Source organism: Equus caballus, chromosome 1, assembly GCF_041296265.1.
Source record: "Equus caballus isolate H_3958 breed thoroughbred chromosome 1, TB-T2T, whole genome shotgun sequence".
NCBI classification, from domain to species: domain Eukaryota; kingdom Metazoa; phylum Chordata; class Mammalia; order Perissodactyla; family Equidae; genus Equus; species Equus caballus.
Genome location: NC_091684.1, coordinates 187,545,873 through 187,567,052, shown reverse-complemented (window position 1 = coordinate 187,567,052; position 21,180 = coordinate 187,545,873). Strand labels below are relative to the sequence as shown.

The window sequence follows — 21,180 nt, the reverse complement described above, 5'->3', positions numbered from 1 at the left end:
TCATCTATGTACTTCCTCAACCAACCCAACTGTAATGATTTATACTTAGTTTTTCACTTTACAACAACTAATTAGGACATCTACATCAACCAATTATAAATACAACCAACCACTTTCCACCATTCAAAAAGGTTATTTCTGAAAATGATAAAATCTATCAGGAAAACAGTTTTCACAGCTATGTTTTATCATGGAAGTACAGTCTCATTAAAGAATTAGGCAGCCAGACAGGTTAGCTATTTAAGACTTGGTCAAATGGTTTTTTTTTTTTTGAGGAAGATTAGCCCTCAGCTAACTGCTGCCAATCCTCCTCTTTTTGCTGAGGAAGACTGGCCCTGAGCTAACATCGTGCCCATCTTCTTCTTCTTTATATGTGGGACGCCTACCACAGCATGGCGTGCCAAGCGGTGCCATGTCTGCACCCGGGATCTGAACCGGCGAACCCTGGGGCTGCCGGGCTGGCCCCAGACTTGGTCAAATCTTAATAAGTAACAAAACTTTACATAAAGCAAGAATCATTTTAAAATGAGCAAGATGCCATGATCGTTAAAGTGAATTCTTTGATGCATTCAGCTTATTCCCTCCTAAACACATTTCCTTAATCAATGTAGAGTTTATTGTGTTTAAATTGTTAATAAATGTTATTTAAAAGTTTTTAATTCATCTTTGCTATCTATTATGATATAGAAAATGTATGAAACCGATATAAAATTCAATTACTAAGGATAAAGATTTTATTTATAGGCCCCAGTTTTATACCCCAAAAAAATAATATGATTTATATCTATTAATTTGCTCAAAGATATCACTAATGTGTAACTCTTCAGAATAATTACTTAAAATGTATTCCTAGGATATAAACATTTTTACTGTTTTACTATTCACTGGATTTATTATTCAAAAATTATGAGCAATATTACAACCAATTTATACTACACAATAAATGATGTATTAAACGAAAATCAAATGTTTTCAGAATCAATATAATCATAACATACTTTTTTTGGACTCGTGTATTCACTTACAGTTTGCTTGTAACTGCTTCACAAAGATGGGAGTTTGTACATTACAAAAACATTTTATTGATTTACTTCTTACAGATTATAGCCAGCTATTCAGTAAACTGGTAAAGCTAGCTCTGGGGCTGGTATCACATAACAGCAAGTCGTAGAATACTTCAGAGCAAAATCGGAGTGTTAGCACAGGAAAGATAAATGGTATCAACTGGACTAGCACAGACTAATACTTAGTAAGGCCACCAACACAAACAAATCGAGTCTTCAAGAGGTACACTTTGCTCAGGATGAGAAAAATATTTATTTCGTATTTTAAAGCATACAGTCAGTTATTCTATAATAAACTATTAAATTTCCATTTTTTTGGAAAAATGTTCTCTTATTTGAAGATTTGTAAAGAAACCATTAATATTTATTTAATATGCTGCAACACATACTTTTTCCAGCAAATGATTCTTTTCTTTCAATTACTTATATCCTAATTTAACCAATTCAGGCAATTTATTTGACTTTAATATGTATTTATGGGGGGAGGTTGCTAATAAACAATGAAAGCAGTTTAAAGTGTTTTCGAGGAAATAAATGCTTCCTTAAACAATATAAAAACGTGTTAAAATTGACAAAAGGAGTAAAAAGGGTGCACAAAACTATATAATGAAATTCTCTAAAGTATCTTTTTTTCATTTTGTCTTTTAGAAATTCACAGGAAATTATGTAACCAAAGGTGGTAATGTCTGTTCTGAGTTCTACTTTTGAAGCCGAAGCATAAAAGTATTACTAAATATTTTTGCCTTTAACTTATTTATTTAGCCTTTTAAAGTGGGCTAGTTTGAGAACTTCCGAATGCATATGAATGAGCTACGGGAGGTTAACTGAAGACCAGAACCTCATGTTCAAGACTCAGTCCCTTAGCTGATTTATCATTCAGCTGAACATAGCTGCTCAACACGTTTTTTAGCATAATTATTTTTCTTTCTCAGTTGTAAACTGTTTAATTTCCACCCCTAATGGACCAGTGAATACTTAGAGGAAGCAGAAAGAACACTGATGTTGAAATATAAATTAATGACAGGCATGAAAATAAATCTGTAAATTTACCTCGATTCTCTTCCCCAGATCTCTAAATTGCATTCATTTGATCAGACTACTCACATCGCCTATTTAGTAGCTGTTACTTAAAAAACAAAGTTCAAGAGAGAAAATTTTGGAATAACAGTAATGTTTAATTTAGCTTCACATATATTGAAGTAGGGACCAAAAACCTAATGTGCTACTGGTGGAAATATTCCAGCAAATGGAGGTTTGCTGCATAATAATAAACCTCTATTGTTTCATTTTAAAAGTAAAATGTTAAGCATTCCAAATATCAGCTCACGGGCAGTTATTTAAGGTCATTTGCAGGTTACTAAATTTTAACCTACTTTCTTCTATGTATTTGGTCCCTAAACCACACTTAAAATACCATTATAAAACAATAAATTATGCTTTTTTATTATATAGCTGAAGTAAGTCAAACACCATGTGATGTTACATATTGTTAACATTAAAGGTTGTATTAAAATACAGTTTATAAAACAATCAATGCAAATTAACTTCTTTATCTTATACCAGTGCAAAAAGGATGCTTCAAACTCTCCCTAGAGAGTCTGTTTTACTATTAAAGGGATTCAACAGTCAAGAAAGATTGGGAAATGTTGTTGTAACATTGCTGAGGTTTTTGATCATTTTAAACCCAGAAAAGTTTCAATTAATGATAGAGGAAGTGAGTCACTGATTTTTATATTGCCAAGCGAAATGCAGCAAGCTAGAATAACTGGTTAGTTTTATTAAGGTATCTTATTAAGATGGCTTATTAAGCTACTCACTATTGTTTTCACAGGGCTTTAGGCTGAGACTAAACTTTAAAATGTAGGATTCTTTCCTTCCTAACTTTCATAAAAGTCATATATAATTAGCACTGAATGAAATTTTCTAATGTCAACATTTCAAATTTTGATTAACAGGGAATACAAATCAACCTTATTCAAGTTTAATTCAAAAGACTGACAACATCCTTTGGGAGACTAGTAGAGATAATATATCAATGCACCTTCAAACTTCAGACTAAGCCAGGGGCCTACAAAGTGAAAGTAATATTCAACTTATTATGCTGGCATTGTCACAGTAATTTTCTCTATCTGGTTTATCTCATTTATAAAAACCACACGTTCTCAAATGGAAATCAACATTTAGGGTCTAGAATGCAATCGGAACCATGATGGTTGATCTACACAGATGACTGAAATGAAGACAAAGCAACAGTTTATCAAAAAAGTGGTACAGGTAATGACCATGAAGAAAGACACAGACATTCAGGCAGTGGTAGACTTTCTGGACGAGATAATCAAAACCCTGGATGAGTCCCACAGGGCGGGAAGAGCCACAGGTGCGCAGCTCCATCACACCACTGTCATGCCCCAACGCAAAACACCATTCAGAAGAAACCATACAAGTTAGGGCAACTTATCATTATTATTATTTTTTGAATGAGGATAGAGTAGGGTGTTTTTTTCCTCTAGCGGTGTCCTTTTCATCTTTTATAGAGCATTCAGGGCTAGAACTCAGGTAAGGTAAAGAGGCACAAAATTCAGGTTTAAAGTTTAAGGGGTGTAAAAAAACCTCAGTAACCAAGATAAATAATATTTTAATGCAATAGTTTAAAAAATAAAAATTAACACAAAAATTCCATGATAAACAAAATATCAAAGTTTAACTAAGGAAAGGATTAGTACCTACTCTGATATTGATAAAGTCTCTAAGGTAAAATTTCTTTACATTGTAGTGAGCTTCTTTCAAAGATGAATTTTGATAAAAGGTTGACTGCTTTAGGTCTATCTGCTTCACTTACATAAGCACAGAATATTTGAGTAAGAAAAATTTCCAAAGTAAACTTGAATAATAAATCCCTAAATATTGTTCGAAGGCACCTGACATCCTAAATCCCCATGGCTAAGCCCTCTCTGATTTTTGAGCTCTAAACTCCTTGGTATATGCTAAGTAAGTTTCCCCAAACTAGACTGATGGATTCTACTGCCAAAGTAGCTTTTTTTAACTCGTTGTATGGCTGATGGACGGTCTTTGCTTGAATTAATCACACTAGGGGTCGCAAGGTGGTGATTCTCTCATTCTATCATTCTGTTTTCATCTATTAACTGCCATTCTTCTGTACAAGAGCTTCTTCCTTTTCATCCTCCATCTTTTTTTTTAGTATCTTTACAGACAATGAGATGCAAAAATTAAATATTTGATAGTCAAATATAGTTCTTTTTTTTTTCGATGCACAAATGTCCCAATTTGGTCAGTGGGAACCTTTTCAAGCTGGCTTCTGTGTCCTTTTGACATGACCTTATTAGTCTTTGAGTATCTTCTTGCTTTCGGGCACAAAAAGATAGTCTAAACTCACTCTACTTTCCCCACTCCAGACTTGGACTTTGGTACCCTTTAATGGGAAATATATTTTCCATTAAACTAAAATCTGGGTGTCAGGTGTGTCCATTGCTTCTAAGGGCTTTTCAGTGGCTAGAGCTAAGAAAAAAAAATATTTTTAAAATCATGAGTTCATACTGATATTCTCAATTCAAATGTAATACTATAGTTTCTTTTTCCTAATGCCATTTATTTTACAGTGAAAATCCTGACTCCTAACAATATTTATTTACTTATTTGCTCAGTCCAACAATATACATAAAATACTTTCAAAATGTTAATAACCATTAGTACAACTAAGTATGAATATGCTAAGCAAAGTTGAAGATTTTTTGGATTTCTTTTCGTCCTTAGAATAAATGCCGCTAAGTATGTGCAGCCCGAGTACGATGATCAGAAGATATTTGAATTAATTATTTTCTCTCTGTATCTTATCATTTTGATAAGTTAGGTATATTTATTTCTATTTGTATTCACTTTCAGGGTTTGCTTTTTATATTTTTAAATTTGATTTTAATTTCTGAATATGTGAAACATATACTTGGTTCAAAAGTCAAAACTATACAAAAAGGCATAATTGGAAAACCTGCACTCCCATCCTATGCCTGCATCTTTTTCCCATCTACCTCCAATGGCAACCAGTGCCATTAGTTTCTGGTTTATCCTTCCTGTGCTTTTTATTCTTATTTTTCACATAAAAGGTAGCATATTATTAGTACTTGATTTTTTGTTAGCAATATGTCCTGAAATCATCCACTGTCAGTTTATAGCCATCTTCCTTACTCTTTGTCTTTTAATAGTTGCATCGTATTCCACTGTGTCAATGTACTATAGTTTATTCAACTATTCTCCTACTTGGGTCATTTCCGTTTGCTGTTAAAAATACTACTGTAATTCTTGTGTTGTTTAATATTCACAGACGTATAGATTCAGGACGGATTCCTAGAAGTGATTTTCCTTAGTCAGAGTTAATACACACGTAATTTTGTCAGATATCATCAAATTCTCCTCCACAGGGCTTTTTACCATTTTGCATTCTCACCACTAGCGTACTGAGAGTGTAAAGAGTCCTCTTCACTTCCAGTTTCCACGGTCTATGTGAAGAATCTCCTTCTCAAGCTTACATGGCATTTACCTTCTGTCTCTGAGCTAAAATACTATTTTTCTCACTTACTATCTCTGGTTCAAAAAAGGTGGTTATAACTTTTTATTTAAAATGTATATTATAAGTAGAAGACATTCTTCAGTCAATGGCTTACATTTATAGAGTACATCATACTTTTCTAAGTGCTTTTATGCACATGCATCTTATTTGATCCTCACAGCCATGTTTTGAAGTAGACAGGGCAAGTATACCAGCTCCATCTTCCAGATGAGGAAACTGAGAAGAAACACAATTTGATGATTTGTACATAGCCAGTTAGTTCACTGATATTTCTACTAGATACGAAGTTGCCTCCCCTTTATCTTTCAATTGTAGTATTTTAATTTATTATATGTTAGTGTCTCTTACTAGAGAAAAGTATTAGGAATAGACACTTATGATATTTACTTCACAAATAGTAGAAACATGAAAGCTGGTAACAAGCCATTTTGAGTTCATATGTTAAGCTTATTTTGGATAACAGAGGTTAATTTGTTTGGTGTTAGCTCAAGAATTTTACATACTATAAAGTGCTAACCAAATCTAACAATAAAATTTATTCTGGAAAGAGATATCATATTTTAACTTAAAGTAAGAGATATCATATTTTAACTTAAAGTAATATTTAGTTATGTAAACCTAAGTAACAAGTTACATACAGTGAATTACCTTTTAATATATGAACAATTATTATGAATTTCTAAAATCTCAGAAAATCAAATGCAAAGTAGCAAAAATATAATTTCAAGACTGCACTGAAGTTCAAGGGCTTCCTTTGTACTAAAAAACGTATCTTTGCATTCTCTGGAAAGGTAAGAAAAAAAGTTCTATTCCAAGTGTAAAATATTTTGGCCTAAATTTTTAATTAGATTGATTCATCCTTGAGAATCACAACATATATTTATCCTATCAAGTGAGCTTCAAGAAAATATTAAAGAATGACATTAACAAACATTATAAATTAAGAGTCCTCCAACAGAAGCAATGAAATCAATGAGAGCATATATAAACCCTGATTTTGGTCTCTTTTTCATAATGTAAACTGTTTTCCATAAATCAATCTGTACGTTAAAGATGTCATTTATTTTTGAAGTTGAAAAATAACAAAAAGACTTTAGACCCACATATAAAAGGTACTCTTTTTATCCTTTTCTGAGACAGTGACCTGTATACTCATTTAAAAATGAACACCACATCTTTATGTTATTAAATCTTTGTTTTGATCTATTAGTATTCACCAAAGTGCCATTTTATAAACCTCACACTGAACAGACGAGGCCGGAGGTGGCCATCTGCAGCTTTAGCGTCTGCGTTTGAATTGATGAAAAGAGCTTTGTGTTTTCATTGCCAAGTTTGATTCTTCCAGTCATTAGGCATTCCCCTCAGATCGCATCAATGAAGCCGTACTCTCTTACGCCCATGTGTTAAATTCTCTGCTCCTCATGGTTTCCTTTGCCAGCTCTACTCAAGAATGACTATGGGGTCTTAGCCACATTCTTCTCACAGCTGTGTTAAAAAAGAGCATCAGAAAGTCTTCCTAAAACCCATATGTGTATCTGGTCAGTCCTCTGTCAGAGGGTCACCTCACATTGTGGTGCGATTATACAGGGATTCATTCTTGTTCTTGAACTGGGCTACTCTCCCATCATTCTGGGAAGGATTAGGCCCTCCGGTCAGCAGTAGAGAACTTCTTGGAAGGATGATGTGAAATACACATAGCTCAGAAGGCAGATTAGTTTAATTTAAGGAAAATGTTTCAAGATTTTAAATGTTTACATATTATTTTTACCATTATGTAGCTTGCCAAATGGCAAATGGCAACATAAAGAGGAGCAACACGCCCTGAGGATACTGTTGTACGCGGCAAAGGAAAAAGTCAGGTGGTGATGATGTTCCAACAACTATTAGTTTGAATGGCATAATTGCCAATGCAATTAAAAAATTAAAGTTAGTAAGTTAATAAGTTCCAAAATACTGTTTACTATGCAGTTTTTGGAGTCTGATTTTTCACGTTTAGTTAATCTTTCTACAGATAACACCTAATGAAGTAATCCACAGTAGTGTTAACTATTTTTTTCTTTATATATAGGTTAAGAACTGAAGAAAAAACCTTTCTGTTGAGTTGCTCAAGAGTATATAACAATAAAAGGAAGACAGAGGATGCACTTCAGCTGCTACTATATCCTACATTGTTATAGAATCATCTTTTCTCTTTAAAAGTAAATGATCAAGAATGAAGTTTATGTCTGGACAATGTTTACGATTTCACCATCAAACAAAGTTACACTGAAATAGGCAAAGATTCTTTCATTCTATATTTATCAAGGGCCAAATGTTCACGTGGGCAAATCCCTGAGTTTGTGGGGAGAAATAATCAAACAGGGCATCTTAGAATCCAAGTGAAATTTGTATTTCTATTTGCTCTTGGATTCAATTTAGTTTTTTTCTAATTATATTTTGGGAATAAAACCTATAATTAGTAAGGAATTGTACATCAGATTTTAGATGAGTAAACTGAGGCTCTATTAAAAGAAAACCAGGGGCCGGCTCCGTGGCCAAGCGGTTAAGTTCGCGAGCTCTGCTGCGGCGGCCCAGGTTTCGGATCCTGGGTGCGGACACGGCACTGATCGTCAGGCCACGTTGAGGCAGCGTCCCACATCCTACAACTAAAAGGACCTGCAACTAAGATATACAACTGTGTACAGGGTGGGTTTGGGGAGACAAAGCAGGGGAAAAAAAAAAAAGATTGGCAACAGTTGTTAGCCCAGGTGCCAATCTTAAAAAAAAAAAAAGAAAACCAGACCCTGATTTATATAAAAATGTCAACATTTTCTATGTGAACAGATAGACACATTAGATCCAGTCTCCTGTGTGTTTAAACATAGAAAAAGCAAAAGAGGAAGTTCTGAGTGAGTTATCAAGTATAATAAGATTGAGCAACATCCAAGCAGGAATGGCAAAAACTTCAAAAATCTAATTTCTACAATAGCTTCCTCTTCCCCTTTACTACAACAAAAGTATTCTAAAGTACGCTGGTGGTTAGTCTTAAGTTACCTCGCCAAGGAAGCTCAAATCACTTTATATGTCTCATTTTTATCAATTCTAAACTATTCTCAGATAAGATGGGTGAGTTCTCCTATCTTCATGGAGGAACCCAGGAGCTATGTAGCGTGTAAGGGGTTAAACAGTAAGAACACTTTCAACTGGAGCCAAGAACAGAACCAAGGAAAAGAAACTTACTAGACGTATGGCCACTCTAAGGAACTTACATCCATATTTATGTGTGAAAATCACATCTGAATGTCGCTGAGGTATAAGAACTCCTGTTGAATTTTTTTTAGCCTCTCAAGTTCTAGTTAAAATGTACATGATTATTGTTAAGTGGATCCTATAATTTCTCTAAAATACTAGGAATTCTATCTCTGACTTCTCCTTACTCTAACACTTGAGTTAAAGAAAAACAACAAAAATTCCTACATTTTATTTAGTCTTAAACCGAAACAGTAGGGGTCTGTGTCATATTTTACTCTTTTTCTCTCCTTTCTCCCCGTTGTGCTCATCTGGAACATGTTTTACCTGTCCTGGTAGGCAGCCCAGCTCTGGGCCACCTACTGGGAGAGAAGTTCTGAAGTGAAGACGCAGATCACGTGCAAGGTGCCGTGCTGCAGTGCGATTTCTCAGTCCCTTCCCTCACGCTCTTAATGAGCTACGCCATAAAGTTAACTCTAAAAGGGAACTTATCCCCGAAAGTGCAGATTCTTAGGGTTAGAGAATTCCTTTTCTTCTTTAGCCTGGATCCTTCACTTTCCACTTCATTGGAATTTCTCAAATTTTGGGCTAGGCTCCAATTTTAATAATCCTATATCAATCTTTCCCCGGTAGAAAGGAATGATCTAGACAATGAAAACTATGTTTCTTTTTCATGTCAAAGTGAGACATTCCCTAAAGATCAAGGTGTAAGCCCAAATTCTTTAGTTTTGATAAAGAAATGAATACAATTATATATCTATCAAACATCTCTAATAAAAGTACCTCTAAAGAAACCTACTTTATGCACTCAATGGATGAGAAAGGTGATGTACCACACAAATATATAATGGATTTAAATTCTTTATAAAATACATACTTGTTTGATAGAGTGCAAGACTTGTATTTCATAAGTTAAATATGTATTTAAAAACATGCGTTATGATTTACAAATCCAGAATATTAAATTCTTAAAAAGCACATCATGTGTTCAAGCATAAAAATTAAGCACGTTTGATGCTGTACATGTTACAATCATTGCTGACTCAACCTGAGTCCATGATCTATATTCAAGTGACAATAAAGCTATATCTAATTAGATCTAGATTTAGAAGGCGCCTTTCAAAGCTGAGTGGGGTGTTCAACCGTACACAAACTATCACAAATAAATTAACTATTTGACTTATTATTTGCTGAGGTGTGTGACATATCTCACAGAGCTTTTAGGTCTCAAACACAAAGAAACATTTTGATGAGCAATTTCCAGAAAAGTTTTAAATCCTCCCATTTATTAATAATACTAATAAATCAAAGTCAACTTTCAACATTATATTAAATATTGATTTAAACCTTGTGTTGAGTTGGGAATTTATGAAACTTCTTCTTTGACTCAATCAACAAGTATTTACAAAGTGTTCACACATGTCTAATATTGCCTTGCAACTTACAGCCCAACCAAGAATTTATAGGGACAAATCACAGGTAAAGCTGGCAAGAAGCAGAATAATTTTAATGAAAAGACAGTGCAATTATAAGAAATTCACTAATGCCTTTCATATTAAACTATGTAAGAATATTTTAGCACAATTATTTTTCATTATGGGTAAAATCAGATTCTGGAGCCAACAACAAAACTAAAAAGTTTATTGAAGTCTTTTGATGAAAATCGCAGGCTTTTTTCTTCTTTTAAATAAGAAAAGCGGGCTTTTTCTTTTTTCTAAGTCAAGAAACTGTGGAAATGCTCTGTTCCCCTTCCCAGCACCCAGAGTCATCTACCCTCTTTCAGAATTCAACCTGCAAACAGATTAAGCAGCTGAGTTTGTGCAAAGTGTGTTTGCTTTACGCTAAGAACCCTTGTGTGACACTATGGCGACTCCCCTGACACCTCGAAGGGAACTACAGTTCTTACTCATCAGCAGGGAAACCAGGCTGAGAATTCACAATTTCTTTGTAACCTCAACTTCTTCATAGAAATCAGTATTTGACCAAGAGGCAGGAAAGGCTTTGCTGGCTTTACATGTTCTTCTTCTATTTTTTTTTTCTGTCAATACCACTCAAAAGACTCAGGATGCCCTATATTTCAAAAGGAAATGTTTTACACTGATCTTTGATATTTTAATTATGCAATTAAAAATTAGTAGGACACATGCAAATTTTAAGTAATTGATTTTTAAGAAAAGCACAGAAAAAGAAAACTCTAAATAGTTGATTTTTTTTTTGTTGAAAATATGTTTAAAAGTCTACAATTTTCTCCTGCATCTTTTTGTCTCATCTATTCATCATATAGTTATAGTTTATGAGGGAATTTGGATCACATCAGTGTAAATCTGGCCCACAGTGAAGATGTGACATAAGTGACTTCGCTGTAAAAGAGAGATCTTCTAACCTTATCAGCCTGCTTGTAGACACTTTCACTTTAAGTAACCATGTGTTGCTTAGGCATGCTAAGCATAGTAAGATATATTTTAAAACTCCTTAGGAGAACTTTTGTTCTAGGCCACAAGAAGCATATCTGTAGATGGAAAGACAGACGAAAAATAAAATAAAGCATAAAGAACCATAGAATTTTAAATCTCTCATGATGATAAAAACATCCTTTAATGGATTGGTGTGTCAGTTTTATCTTTAATAAATGAGAATTAAGGACGGTCCTTGGCAAAATGATTAAGAGACACTTTTTTACAAAGTTCCTGTGCTCTCAGCCTGCTCTTTAGTTCCTTCTGCCTCCACATGACTCTAAAACCCAGTGCACCAGCAAAAGAGCGATTTAAAAGCTAAGTCACAATATGCTCTTCTTGCACAAACCTACACATTTTTCAAGAGAAGTGCAGAAGGAGAGTAATGCTTAACCCAAGGGAATGGATTTCCACTGGTGAAATTCTAGGCTTTATGACACCTGGGCCAAGCAGCTATTTTTGGGCAATGATGTCTGGCACTCATTACAATTTACCCTGTAAGTGATTATCTGCCTATAAATATTGGCAGGCTTACGGATGATAATTCTGGACAGCATTCCTTTCCAGGAATACTCCTATACATTAAAATATTTAAGAAATTAGTTTTGACTCTGAAAGAAATTAAAATATAAATTTAAAATTCAACGGTTATTAGAAATAGTATATGGTCGCTCTACACCATTACTGATTTCAGCTCTCTTAAACATAATTAAACTTGAATATAATTAAACGTAATTAAAGTTGGTGGTTGTTAGAACAAGGCTTAAAGCTGATCACTGGGAAGTAAGAGATCCGAACTCTAAGGAGAGAGAAAGGAGTGGTGGTGCCAGTGAGGGGAGGTGGGCGGGACCAGCCAGAGAGGTCATCCCTTTCTGTGAAACTGGTAAGCTCTGGGTACTGGGTGGGGATAAAAATTTTTCTCTAGGGCCTAAAGCAGATCAGAGCACATCTGAAATCTTCCTGTGTATGCCTGACCCAATCTGCTTATAAACTGTCATTTTATCAAACTATTAAATTGTCCTAGTCCACTTGTTCGTAAGCATTGATGGAGCACCTACGTCACGGCAGGCGGCTGGGCGAGCACTGGCAGGAGATGGGGACACAGAGATGAACAGAACACTGTCCATGGCCTGGGAAAGCTCAGTGATGGGGAATTTTGCAGGAAGTGGAGTAGACAGGAAACAGATCTGCAGAACAATGATAACACCTAGAGGATTAAGGCCTCTAATAAAGGTATGGACTAAGTACTATGGAAACCATAAAGAATGAAAAAATAAAGGGCTATGAAATAAAATAAATCACAGGATCAACATTTAGACTGAACTTCAAGGAGTAATAAAAATTTGGCCAGGTACTAAAAGGGAGGAATATGTTCTAAAAAGAAGAAATAGCATGCGCAGAGATATTGTGGGAGGAAATGACACCAGAAAAATGGGAGAAGGCCAGTGATGGATCTCATATGTCATGCTAAGTTCTTTATACTTTAACTTGTAGGGGATGAAGGCCCCTCAGATTTTAAATAAGGAAGGACTATAACCTGATTTACGTTTGTTTTTTTTTTGGTGAGGAATATTGGCCCTGAGCTAACATCTGTTGCCAATCCTCTTTTTCCGTGAGGATGACTGTCCCTGAGCTAACGTCTGTGTCAATCTTCCTCTAGTTTGTATGTGGGACACTGCCACAGCATGGCTTGATGAGTGGTGTGTAGGTCTGTGCCTGGGATCTGAACCAGTGAGCCCCAGGCCTCTGAAGCAGAGTGCATGAACTTAATCACTATGCCACTGGGCCAGCCCTGATTTATGTTTTAGAAAAATTAACTCTGGCGGTAGGGAGGAAGACACACTTGAGAGACCTAGAGGCAGGTAAGTCAGTTTTCTGGTTATTTCAGTAGTCTAGAGGAGGGATGATGAGGGCCTGAATTAATGTGATTAACAAGTGAGGACGGGGTGGAGGGAATCGGCAGCAGACAAAAGAGGGATCGAGGGGTAAAGCGAATGTGACCAGTAAGGAAGAGTGAGGGAACAGGACAGTGCTGAGATTGCTGAGGACATTAACTGAGACAGGAAACACAGGAGAATGGGAGGGCTTTATTTTCAGGGGAGTAATTTTAACACTATGACAACACACAGAAGAGGGTGATTTAACTTTCCAGGAAGTTGGAGAAGACTTTGTAGAGAAGGGGCAATTGACCTAGTCTTGCTAGTTTGATGAATATGATACTAATAATATAATCTATTCAATGCTTATAATAAAGTGACTGGCAGTGAACTAGGCATTTTACACGCTACCCAGTTTATTCCTTACATCGACCCTGCCTGTGAAGCCAGTATTACTGTCCGAATTTTTTAACTGAGGAACTTTTGCTTCCAGGGGTTAAGCAATTTGCCCCACACCTCATAGGTAATAAGTGGAAATGCAGGGATTCAAACACAGGTCTGTCGGACTGGAGTACAAAGCCTGCCCCATCCTCCACGCTGCACTGAACCTCATGGGATGAATAAGCGCCTCAGGGGAGAAGGGGGCAAAGGCTCCAAGCAGGAGGACCGACATTTAGAAAGGCATTTAGTCTTGAAAAGGTAGAGCCCTTCTGAAGGATGAGACAGCACAGTGGGCAGTGAAATGACAAGAGAAGAAGGGACTATACCACATGCATTGTTCTAAAAGCATTACCTGTATCATCTCACCTAATTCTTAGAACATTATAAGGTAGGAGTATTATTGCCCATAACAGCACAGTACTTTAAAATACAATGTCCAAGTTCACCTACTTATGCATTCTGAATACAGAGTCTGAGATGTAAATCACTATGCTATATTGCTGAGGATATATGAGCATCTTTGCCTATTTTTTTTTTTTTTTTTAAAGATTTTATTTTTATTTATTTATTTATTTATTTATTTTTTTCCTTTTTCTCCCCAAAGCCCCCCGGTACATAGTTGTGCATTCTTCGTTGTGGGTTCATCTAGTTGTGGCATGCGGGACGCAGCCTCAGCGTGGTCCGATGAGCAGTGCCATGTCCGCGCCCAGGATTCGAACCAACGAAACACCGGGCCGCCTGCTGCGGAGCGCGCGAACCCAACCACTCGGCCACGGGGCCAGCCCCGTTTGCCTATGTTTTTTACCATGATCATGTATTAGTTTTATAATAAAAATATAATTAGGAATGGGCCATTGAAGTTAATACTTAGGAAATGGCTGGTAATCTTAAGAAGAGCTAGCCATAGTGTACTGAGTAGCAGAGGAGTAAATGGGAACTGAAAAATTAGAGACAGTGAATATACATCAGTTATTCAATAAATTTGGCTGTGAAAGGAAAAGGGGAAGTTTGTACCATTTTAGTTGAAACTGTAATTATTGCCCAGAATACTGACATATTTACAAAAGCTCTTCAAAAATAATTGCTAATAAAAGTAATTTCAGATTATATGGAGAATACTAATACCATCTAACAAAGTCTTATAAGTTGGTTTCTTAGAAGGTTATCCTCTGAAACCCAATAAGATAGGATGATGTCCAAGTTAACTGCAATGAAGATACACTGCTCAATTGAGGGCAATTAAAAATGAAATATAGTGGATTGAACATGAAGAGGAAAGCCCGACAATATTTCACCTGGGTCTTATTGCTGGAAATCAGAATAAAAGATTTAACATTAAAATTAAAATTTAACATTTAACTTGCAAATGACACACTGTTGCACTCCCATGGATTGGCGCCTTTCCATTAAAAAGTTTTCAGTTGTCTGTGGTTTCATGTGAAGAATAGGGACAATACAGCGAGCTTTTCTAAAGGTTAAACTTATTCAATTTAAAGCATTATCTGAGAGGATATTATTTCTACTTCTTGGTATTCAGACTTATTTCTTTTAGAAAATGATAATGATAGTTGATGAGATCGACAAATAAAAAGTTGACAACATTTCCAAAGATTTTCTTGGAAATCTAATTGGTCTCTGGGAAACATTACGCTTAGGGAATTTTAGTCATGTATAGAAATTAAAGGAGTGCATGTAAAGAAAACTTTGAAATTTTTAATTATTTGTAGACTTGAAGCAAATGGAGCTAAATCAGATCCTGACTGTCAAAAGTCACTGATTTGTTATTTACAACGAATGAAATTTACCCATATATCTTGATATTCTTAGAATGTTAATGTACATTGCGAATAACTGGATACAGTTTCTGACTGAACAAAAACCTAAACTTTACACCTACAAAAAACAAAATACTTACCATAAATCACAAGTTTCAAGGTACACTGATAGTAGAGATTAATATGTATAATTCTTAACCGTTTTAAAGTGATCTTGATTACAGATTTACCTGACCTCAGCCTATTAATCAAAATATAATTTTAGGGATGTTGGGGAAATGGTTGAGATGACTTATTTTCACAAAAAGGAATGAGAAGTAAGAAATCTTCAAGTTAGCCCTACTTCATACTGTGAAACTGAAAAAAAAATTAAGGAAAAAGGTGCGTCTTAGAAATTGAAGGCAATTAGGCATGTGAATGATGTGATGTAATGCTATTAACAATACATGAAGAAGGGCTCAGTTAAAACAAGTTCTATTACATTACAGCCACTGTAGGAAATTCTGCTACAATGTTCCAGTCCCATAAGTTAACAAGTAACTTCTTTGTCTGATGAGTTACTTGTTAACATTTTGCTAGCTATCATAAGGACTGATTATGCAGCTTTATTTAAATTTTAATAAAAATGCAAAGATCACTGAAAACAAAGATAATTATGTATTGTGAAAATGTGCATTGAATACTTCAGAAGAACAACACATGAATAGCAATTTCACTCTCCCAGCGTCTATGTGCCTAGAGGTCTCAGACTGTAAGATCAAGTATGATCTCAGTTCAGGCAGCATTATCAGGAAGCTAAATAAGTGAAGTTGGTAACTTGACTGCCTCTTCCCCTTGTTAATAACTTTACCTATTACTTATGAAGCGATTTTAATAGTATGGCCTCCTTGAACTGAGGAAGATAGTACATAAAAATGGTTTGCCCTAAATAGTAACCATAATTCCCAATTAATGACTTTTTGATCCCAAATGTGGAGATGAGAGGCAAACTAAAAAAGTTCATTTGGTTCAATCTACTTTTGTCTTAAACTATTAATAAATAATAAATAATATATTATCTAGTTGCTAAAAGAAAGTGGTTTTGTTTTGTCTAGTTTCCTGCTTTTGAAATAACCCCGGATCACTTTACTTACTTCTGAGCCCTGTCCCCGGCCGCCCGGGAGGCCTCCGTGGCACGCCGCAGCTCTAACTCCATGCTTGCTCGCTCCGTCAGAGCTCGCTGCAGTTGGGCAGCCAGTTCCTCATTTTGTTGCTGAGTGATGGAAACAACGTTCTCTCTATTTTTTAAAGCTTTTTCGTAGGTGCTAAGGGTATGCTTAAACTGATCCTTCAGATTTTCTTCTTGGGATAAGGATTTGTGCAAACTGAGAAAATACAAAAATAAATAATTTAAACATAAATATGCAGGCGGAGTGACCAATAAGCTATTTCACAAAAATCTCCAGTTGGAAATATCCATTTCTAAAAAGCAATAAAGACATACTTAAATGGGTAAATTAAAATAATTTTTATATTACAACGTTATACTTGATAATTATTCCTTTTCTCTGCTTCTAGGCTCAAAGCTACCCAGACAAATGATTATCTATGCTACCAAAACATGCAAAAAGATGCTGCAAGATGTTAATTTAATTATAGCGGTGTAAATGTCACATCCAATTCTCTTTAAAAGGAACAACAGAAAATTGGAAAATACAGTATCTCTAGGTAAATAAAAGAATATAATGAGCTGACTGCAAAGAAGTGAGAAGTAAGAGAATGGGCAACAGTTTCGTGGATCCAGAGTCTTCGGCTGACCACTTGATGAGAAGGAATGAGGTCTGTACAAAGCCTGATCAACCACACACATGGCATTTCTACTTGTCACAGTTGAGATATAAATGAAGTTCAAACCACTAGTCAGACTGCACAGAAATAATATGTATTCAGATATATTTTCTTTTTGTTAATGAATCTTATGCCAAATATCTCCACTCATTAAGTCATACAGAGAAATAGCATATAAATTAAGACTAAATGAATGCAGAAGAAAATGCAGACAAACAGAATCCTAAAATGGTAAAGGTCAAATCTTTGATATGTCATTACACCTACCACCTGAGGTTATTCTGAAATGGCACCAAGCACCTCACTCAATTAAATAAAGACATTTTGAAAATATAAATATTTAATAAGGGAAATTTAAAATCCACACAGGAGATGTTCTTTTTTTATTAAATAAAATCATTTCAGTATATGCATACAAAAGAAATGTCGATGGGAGACTCAAGGTAAAACAACCTAACTATATAATACAGATTGATAATGTGAAAGAAAGTAATATAATTCTTAAAGCTGCAAAAAGCGAGTCAGTGAACTTTAGCACTGGCCGAATATCTAGTCTGATACTTTATTTGAAACTGTTCAGACTAAAGTAATTATAACTGTCTTCTTTTTGTTTAAGTAACCCATAAGGCTCTCCAGTGTGCTCTCTTTGGAGAAGTGTCACACAGAAACAGCACGCACGTGAATCAAGGACAGTTAGCATATGCATCAGCAGAAGTCATTGCAGGATCCATATCAGCCCCCGAGAAGACAGACGGCTGCTACACTGCGGTCAGCCGATTACTACATTTGAAACAAGAGTGGTGTACAGCGCCACCCTGTAGAGAGCCAAAAAGGGTCTTTCTTCATGGTTTTCCCCTTGTTATTTATCTAACCCTTAGCTCATTTCTTCTCGGTTCTTTCCACCAATCCACACGCCTAGAGACTCCTGTCTCTGTCCCTCTTCCTACTCTTTCTGTGGCCTCTCACCCTTTCTGCATCCCTCCTGGTCCCAGGTCCAGTTTCCCTCAGTCCACCTTGTCTGTCTGCTTGAAAGATCCAAGAAAAAAAAAAATCAAAAACAAACACAAAACCTTTAAAAACTTAAGACTGTCTATGTTCTTTACATTTTAAACATTGTTACTTGCCTTTTAATTGTTACATTTTAAATTACATAAAGTGCACAAATCTAAAATATCCAGCTTGACAAAACGTAAAGCACAAAATACAAAACAAACCCAGAAGACTCGCCCCTCCCCCCAGTTGCTCCCCTCTCCCAAGGCAGTCACTATGGCCTGATTTTGACATGTTTTTCTGGCTTATTTCGCTTATCATAAGGTTTATGAGATTCACCTGGTTGCTGCATGTGGTTCACTGTTTTTTATCGCTCTGAAGTATTCCGCTACATAAATATGCCACAAGTTACTTAAGCATTCCCCTGGTGGGGTGGTGAATATTCCCACGTGTCTTTGATGGACCTAAATGCTCGTTTCTCTTTTTGTTTGTTTTTGTTTTTTCCAGCTTTATTGAGATATAACTGACATAAGTACTCATTCCGGGAGCAGAATTGCTCCATAGGGTGTATGTATGTTCAGAGTTAGTAGATGCTGCAAATGGTTTCCTCAAGTGGTCACAGCAATTTCCACTCCGCAAGCAACATACGAGATCCCGGTTGTTCCGCACGCTCCTCTAGAGTGGGGCTGCCAGCCCTTTACCTTGAACCACTCTAACAGGGGAGCAGTGATATTTCACTCTCTCAATGTTCTTTTGATGAATGTAAGTTCTTAATTTTAATGACATCCAATTTATCATTTTTTTTAACGACAGTGCTTCTTGTGTCCTATTTAAAAAATCTTGCCTACCCCATTCCTTTATATTTTAATCTTGTGTGTATGGTCTCATTTAAAACTCAGTTTGTCTATGATGTCTAAAACACTATTCATTATACACTAACCAACTAAACACTAAGAATCAATGATTTAATTTTTAAAATCTCATCCTTATTAAGATCATGGTATCCCAATTTAATTCCCAAATCGTTCATCACTTCCTAATCTTCTATCATTTAATCTTTGTTTGGTCAAATTTATACCTGACTTTGATTTTTCTCTCAGATGGACATGTGACTGGGACCCTTTACTATCATTCCTAATGTCTTGGAAACCTTTAAATTCCCATCAAATGTTTCTCAAACAGAAGCAATAGCTGGAGTGATCTTTTAAAAAGACAAATTAGATAATGTCACTTAAAATCTTGTAGTAGAATCTCATTGTATTCAGAATAAATCTCTAAAAATAACAACAAATTACACACATTTTTTCTTTTGGTGAGGGAGATTTTTTTGGTGAGGAAGCTGACATCTGTTGCCAATCTTCCTCTTTTTGCTTGAGGAAGATTGTTGCTAAGCTAACATCTGTGCCAGTCTTCCTCTATTTTATATGTGGGACGCTGTCCCAGCATGGCTTGATTAGCAGTGTGTAGGTCCAAGCCCAGGATCTGAACCCACAAACCGGCGGCCACTGAAGTGGAGCATGCAAACTTAACCACTATGCCACTGGGCTGGACCCGACAAACTACATATTTTAACTCACCAAACCTCACAACAACTTATGAGAGAAGTCCTATCAATATTACATTTTTACTGATGAAGAAATTGCAACAAAGAAAAGTAAATCAATTAATCTCAACACCTAGCACAGCCAGAATCTGAACCCTCCCAGTCTTTCTCCCTCGGCTGGTCCACTCCCCCTACTTGCCATGGTACAAAGCTTGCATCAGCTGGTCTCTCTACTTCCTCATCTTTCAGCCAGACACTGGGTTTCTCAAGTACATCCAGCTTCTTCCTGCTGAGGCTTTTGCTCGGAATGCCCTCCTTCCTCTGTCTGACAAAGTCCTACTCGCCCACTGGGCCTCAGCACAAAGGCTGCTTTCTCAGACAAACCTTTTATGACTCTGCAATTGAAATTTTGTTGTTCTGTCTCATGATGCTACTCTTTTCCTTCTCAGAACTTAGAATAATTTATAGGTTTTTTTCAGTTTCATCTTGTGATTTCCTTCCCAATTCCAACATATTAATACTCCATTTACATAGCGCAATTTTCTTCAGTGGGAAGAATGCATTCCTTAAGAAGATCAATAAATCAAAATCTTTGTAATTCTAAGGAGATTGTCTTACAGGAAGAAGGTGAAGCAGAGGGCCGTAATCCCAGCATTTAGGAATCTGTAAGCATTGAAGCACGTTCGGTTTTAGCAGCGTTCTCCCTCAGAATGCTCTTCCCTAACCTGACCACGGGGCCACGTGGTTTAGCTCTCTTCACAGAGTCATAGCACCTTCAACCTCTTTTCAAACTTACTGATATTCAAAGCATTTTCCAGCAGCATCACAATTTATTGGTGCTTAAATGACACTCTATGGGAAAATATTTTGAGTTATAGTAAGAATAAACGATAAAAACAACAGCAGAAGAGCCATTAAATCACTCTCAGAAGTCCCAAAGCATGTACCCAATAGTGTGCCCCACAAGCCAGTGACACAGGGTGGTAACTATTCCTGTTTATCACAGGGTTAATGAGGTGACATCGCAAGCAAAGCTTCAATTCACTCTTCCAGTTTGGAAATTACATAATTCTTAATGAATTAAATTTTTCTAATTTAGTATAAAAAGTATCATTTAAAAATACTTTTACTTAATAATCTTTCATATTATTATAATTGTAATCCATATCAAATGAGACTGCACATTATCTCCTATGCTGCTCCCCACATTGAGTCCAACAGCAAAGAGCCAAGGTAGAAAATGCCCTTCGATGGGCGTTATACCAGCAGGTAGCATGCAGCAGGTTTCCCTTCTCTAGTGGTTTCTCAGTTTCAGTGTCTCCCGGTCTATTCCCTCATGTCTGTGGGTCTGATTAGTTTCCTGGTCCCTGACTCTCTCTACAGCCTCAGTTTAAAATATC

At 35.9% G+C, this 21,180-nt stretch overlaps 1 protein-coding gene across 27 annotated transcripts in view; it reads right to left on the bottom strand.

The window, feature by feature from the left end:
- The window catches only part of MIPOL1 (mirror-image polydactyly 1), a 302,394-nt gene that overhangs the window by 25,064 nt on the left and 256,150 nt on the right, over positions 1 to 21,180 (bottom strand). For 14 of the 27 annotated variants that reach the window (XM_070274371.1, XM_070274209.1, XM_023624223.2 and 11 more), the window contains 2 exons: positions 16,554 to 16,784; positions 5,741 to 5,862 (listed from right to left, as the gene is read on the bottom strand). The exons of 3 other annotated variants lie outside the window; for them this stretch is intronic. In XM_070274371.1, the coding sequence (XP_070130472.1) occupies positions 5,790 to 5,862; positions 16,554 to 16,784 (304 nt within the window). In that variant the 3' untranslated portion in view covers positions 5,741 to 5,789. The remainder of the gene's footprint in view (positions 1 to 5,740; positions 5,863 to 16,553; positions 16,785 to 21,180) is intronic. 10 more of the 27 variants (XM_023624241.2, XM_070274338.1, XM_023624245.2 and 7 more) reach the window with 1 other exon arrangement.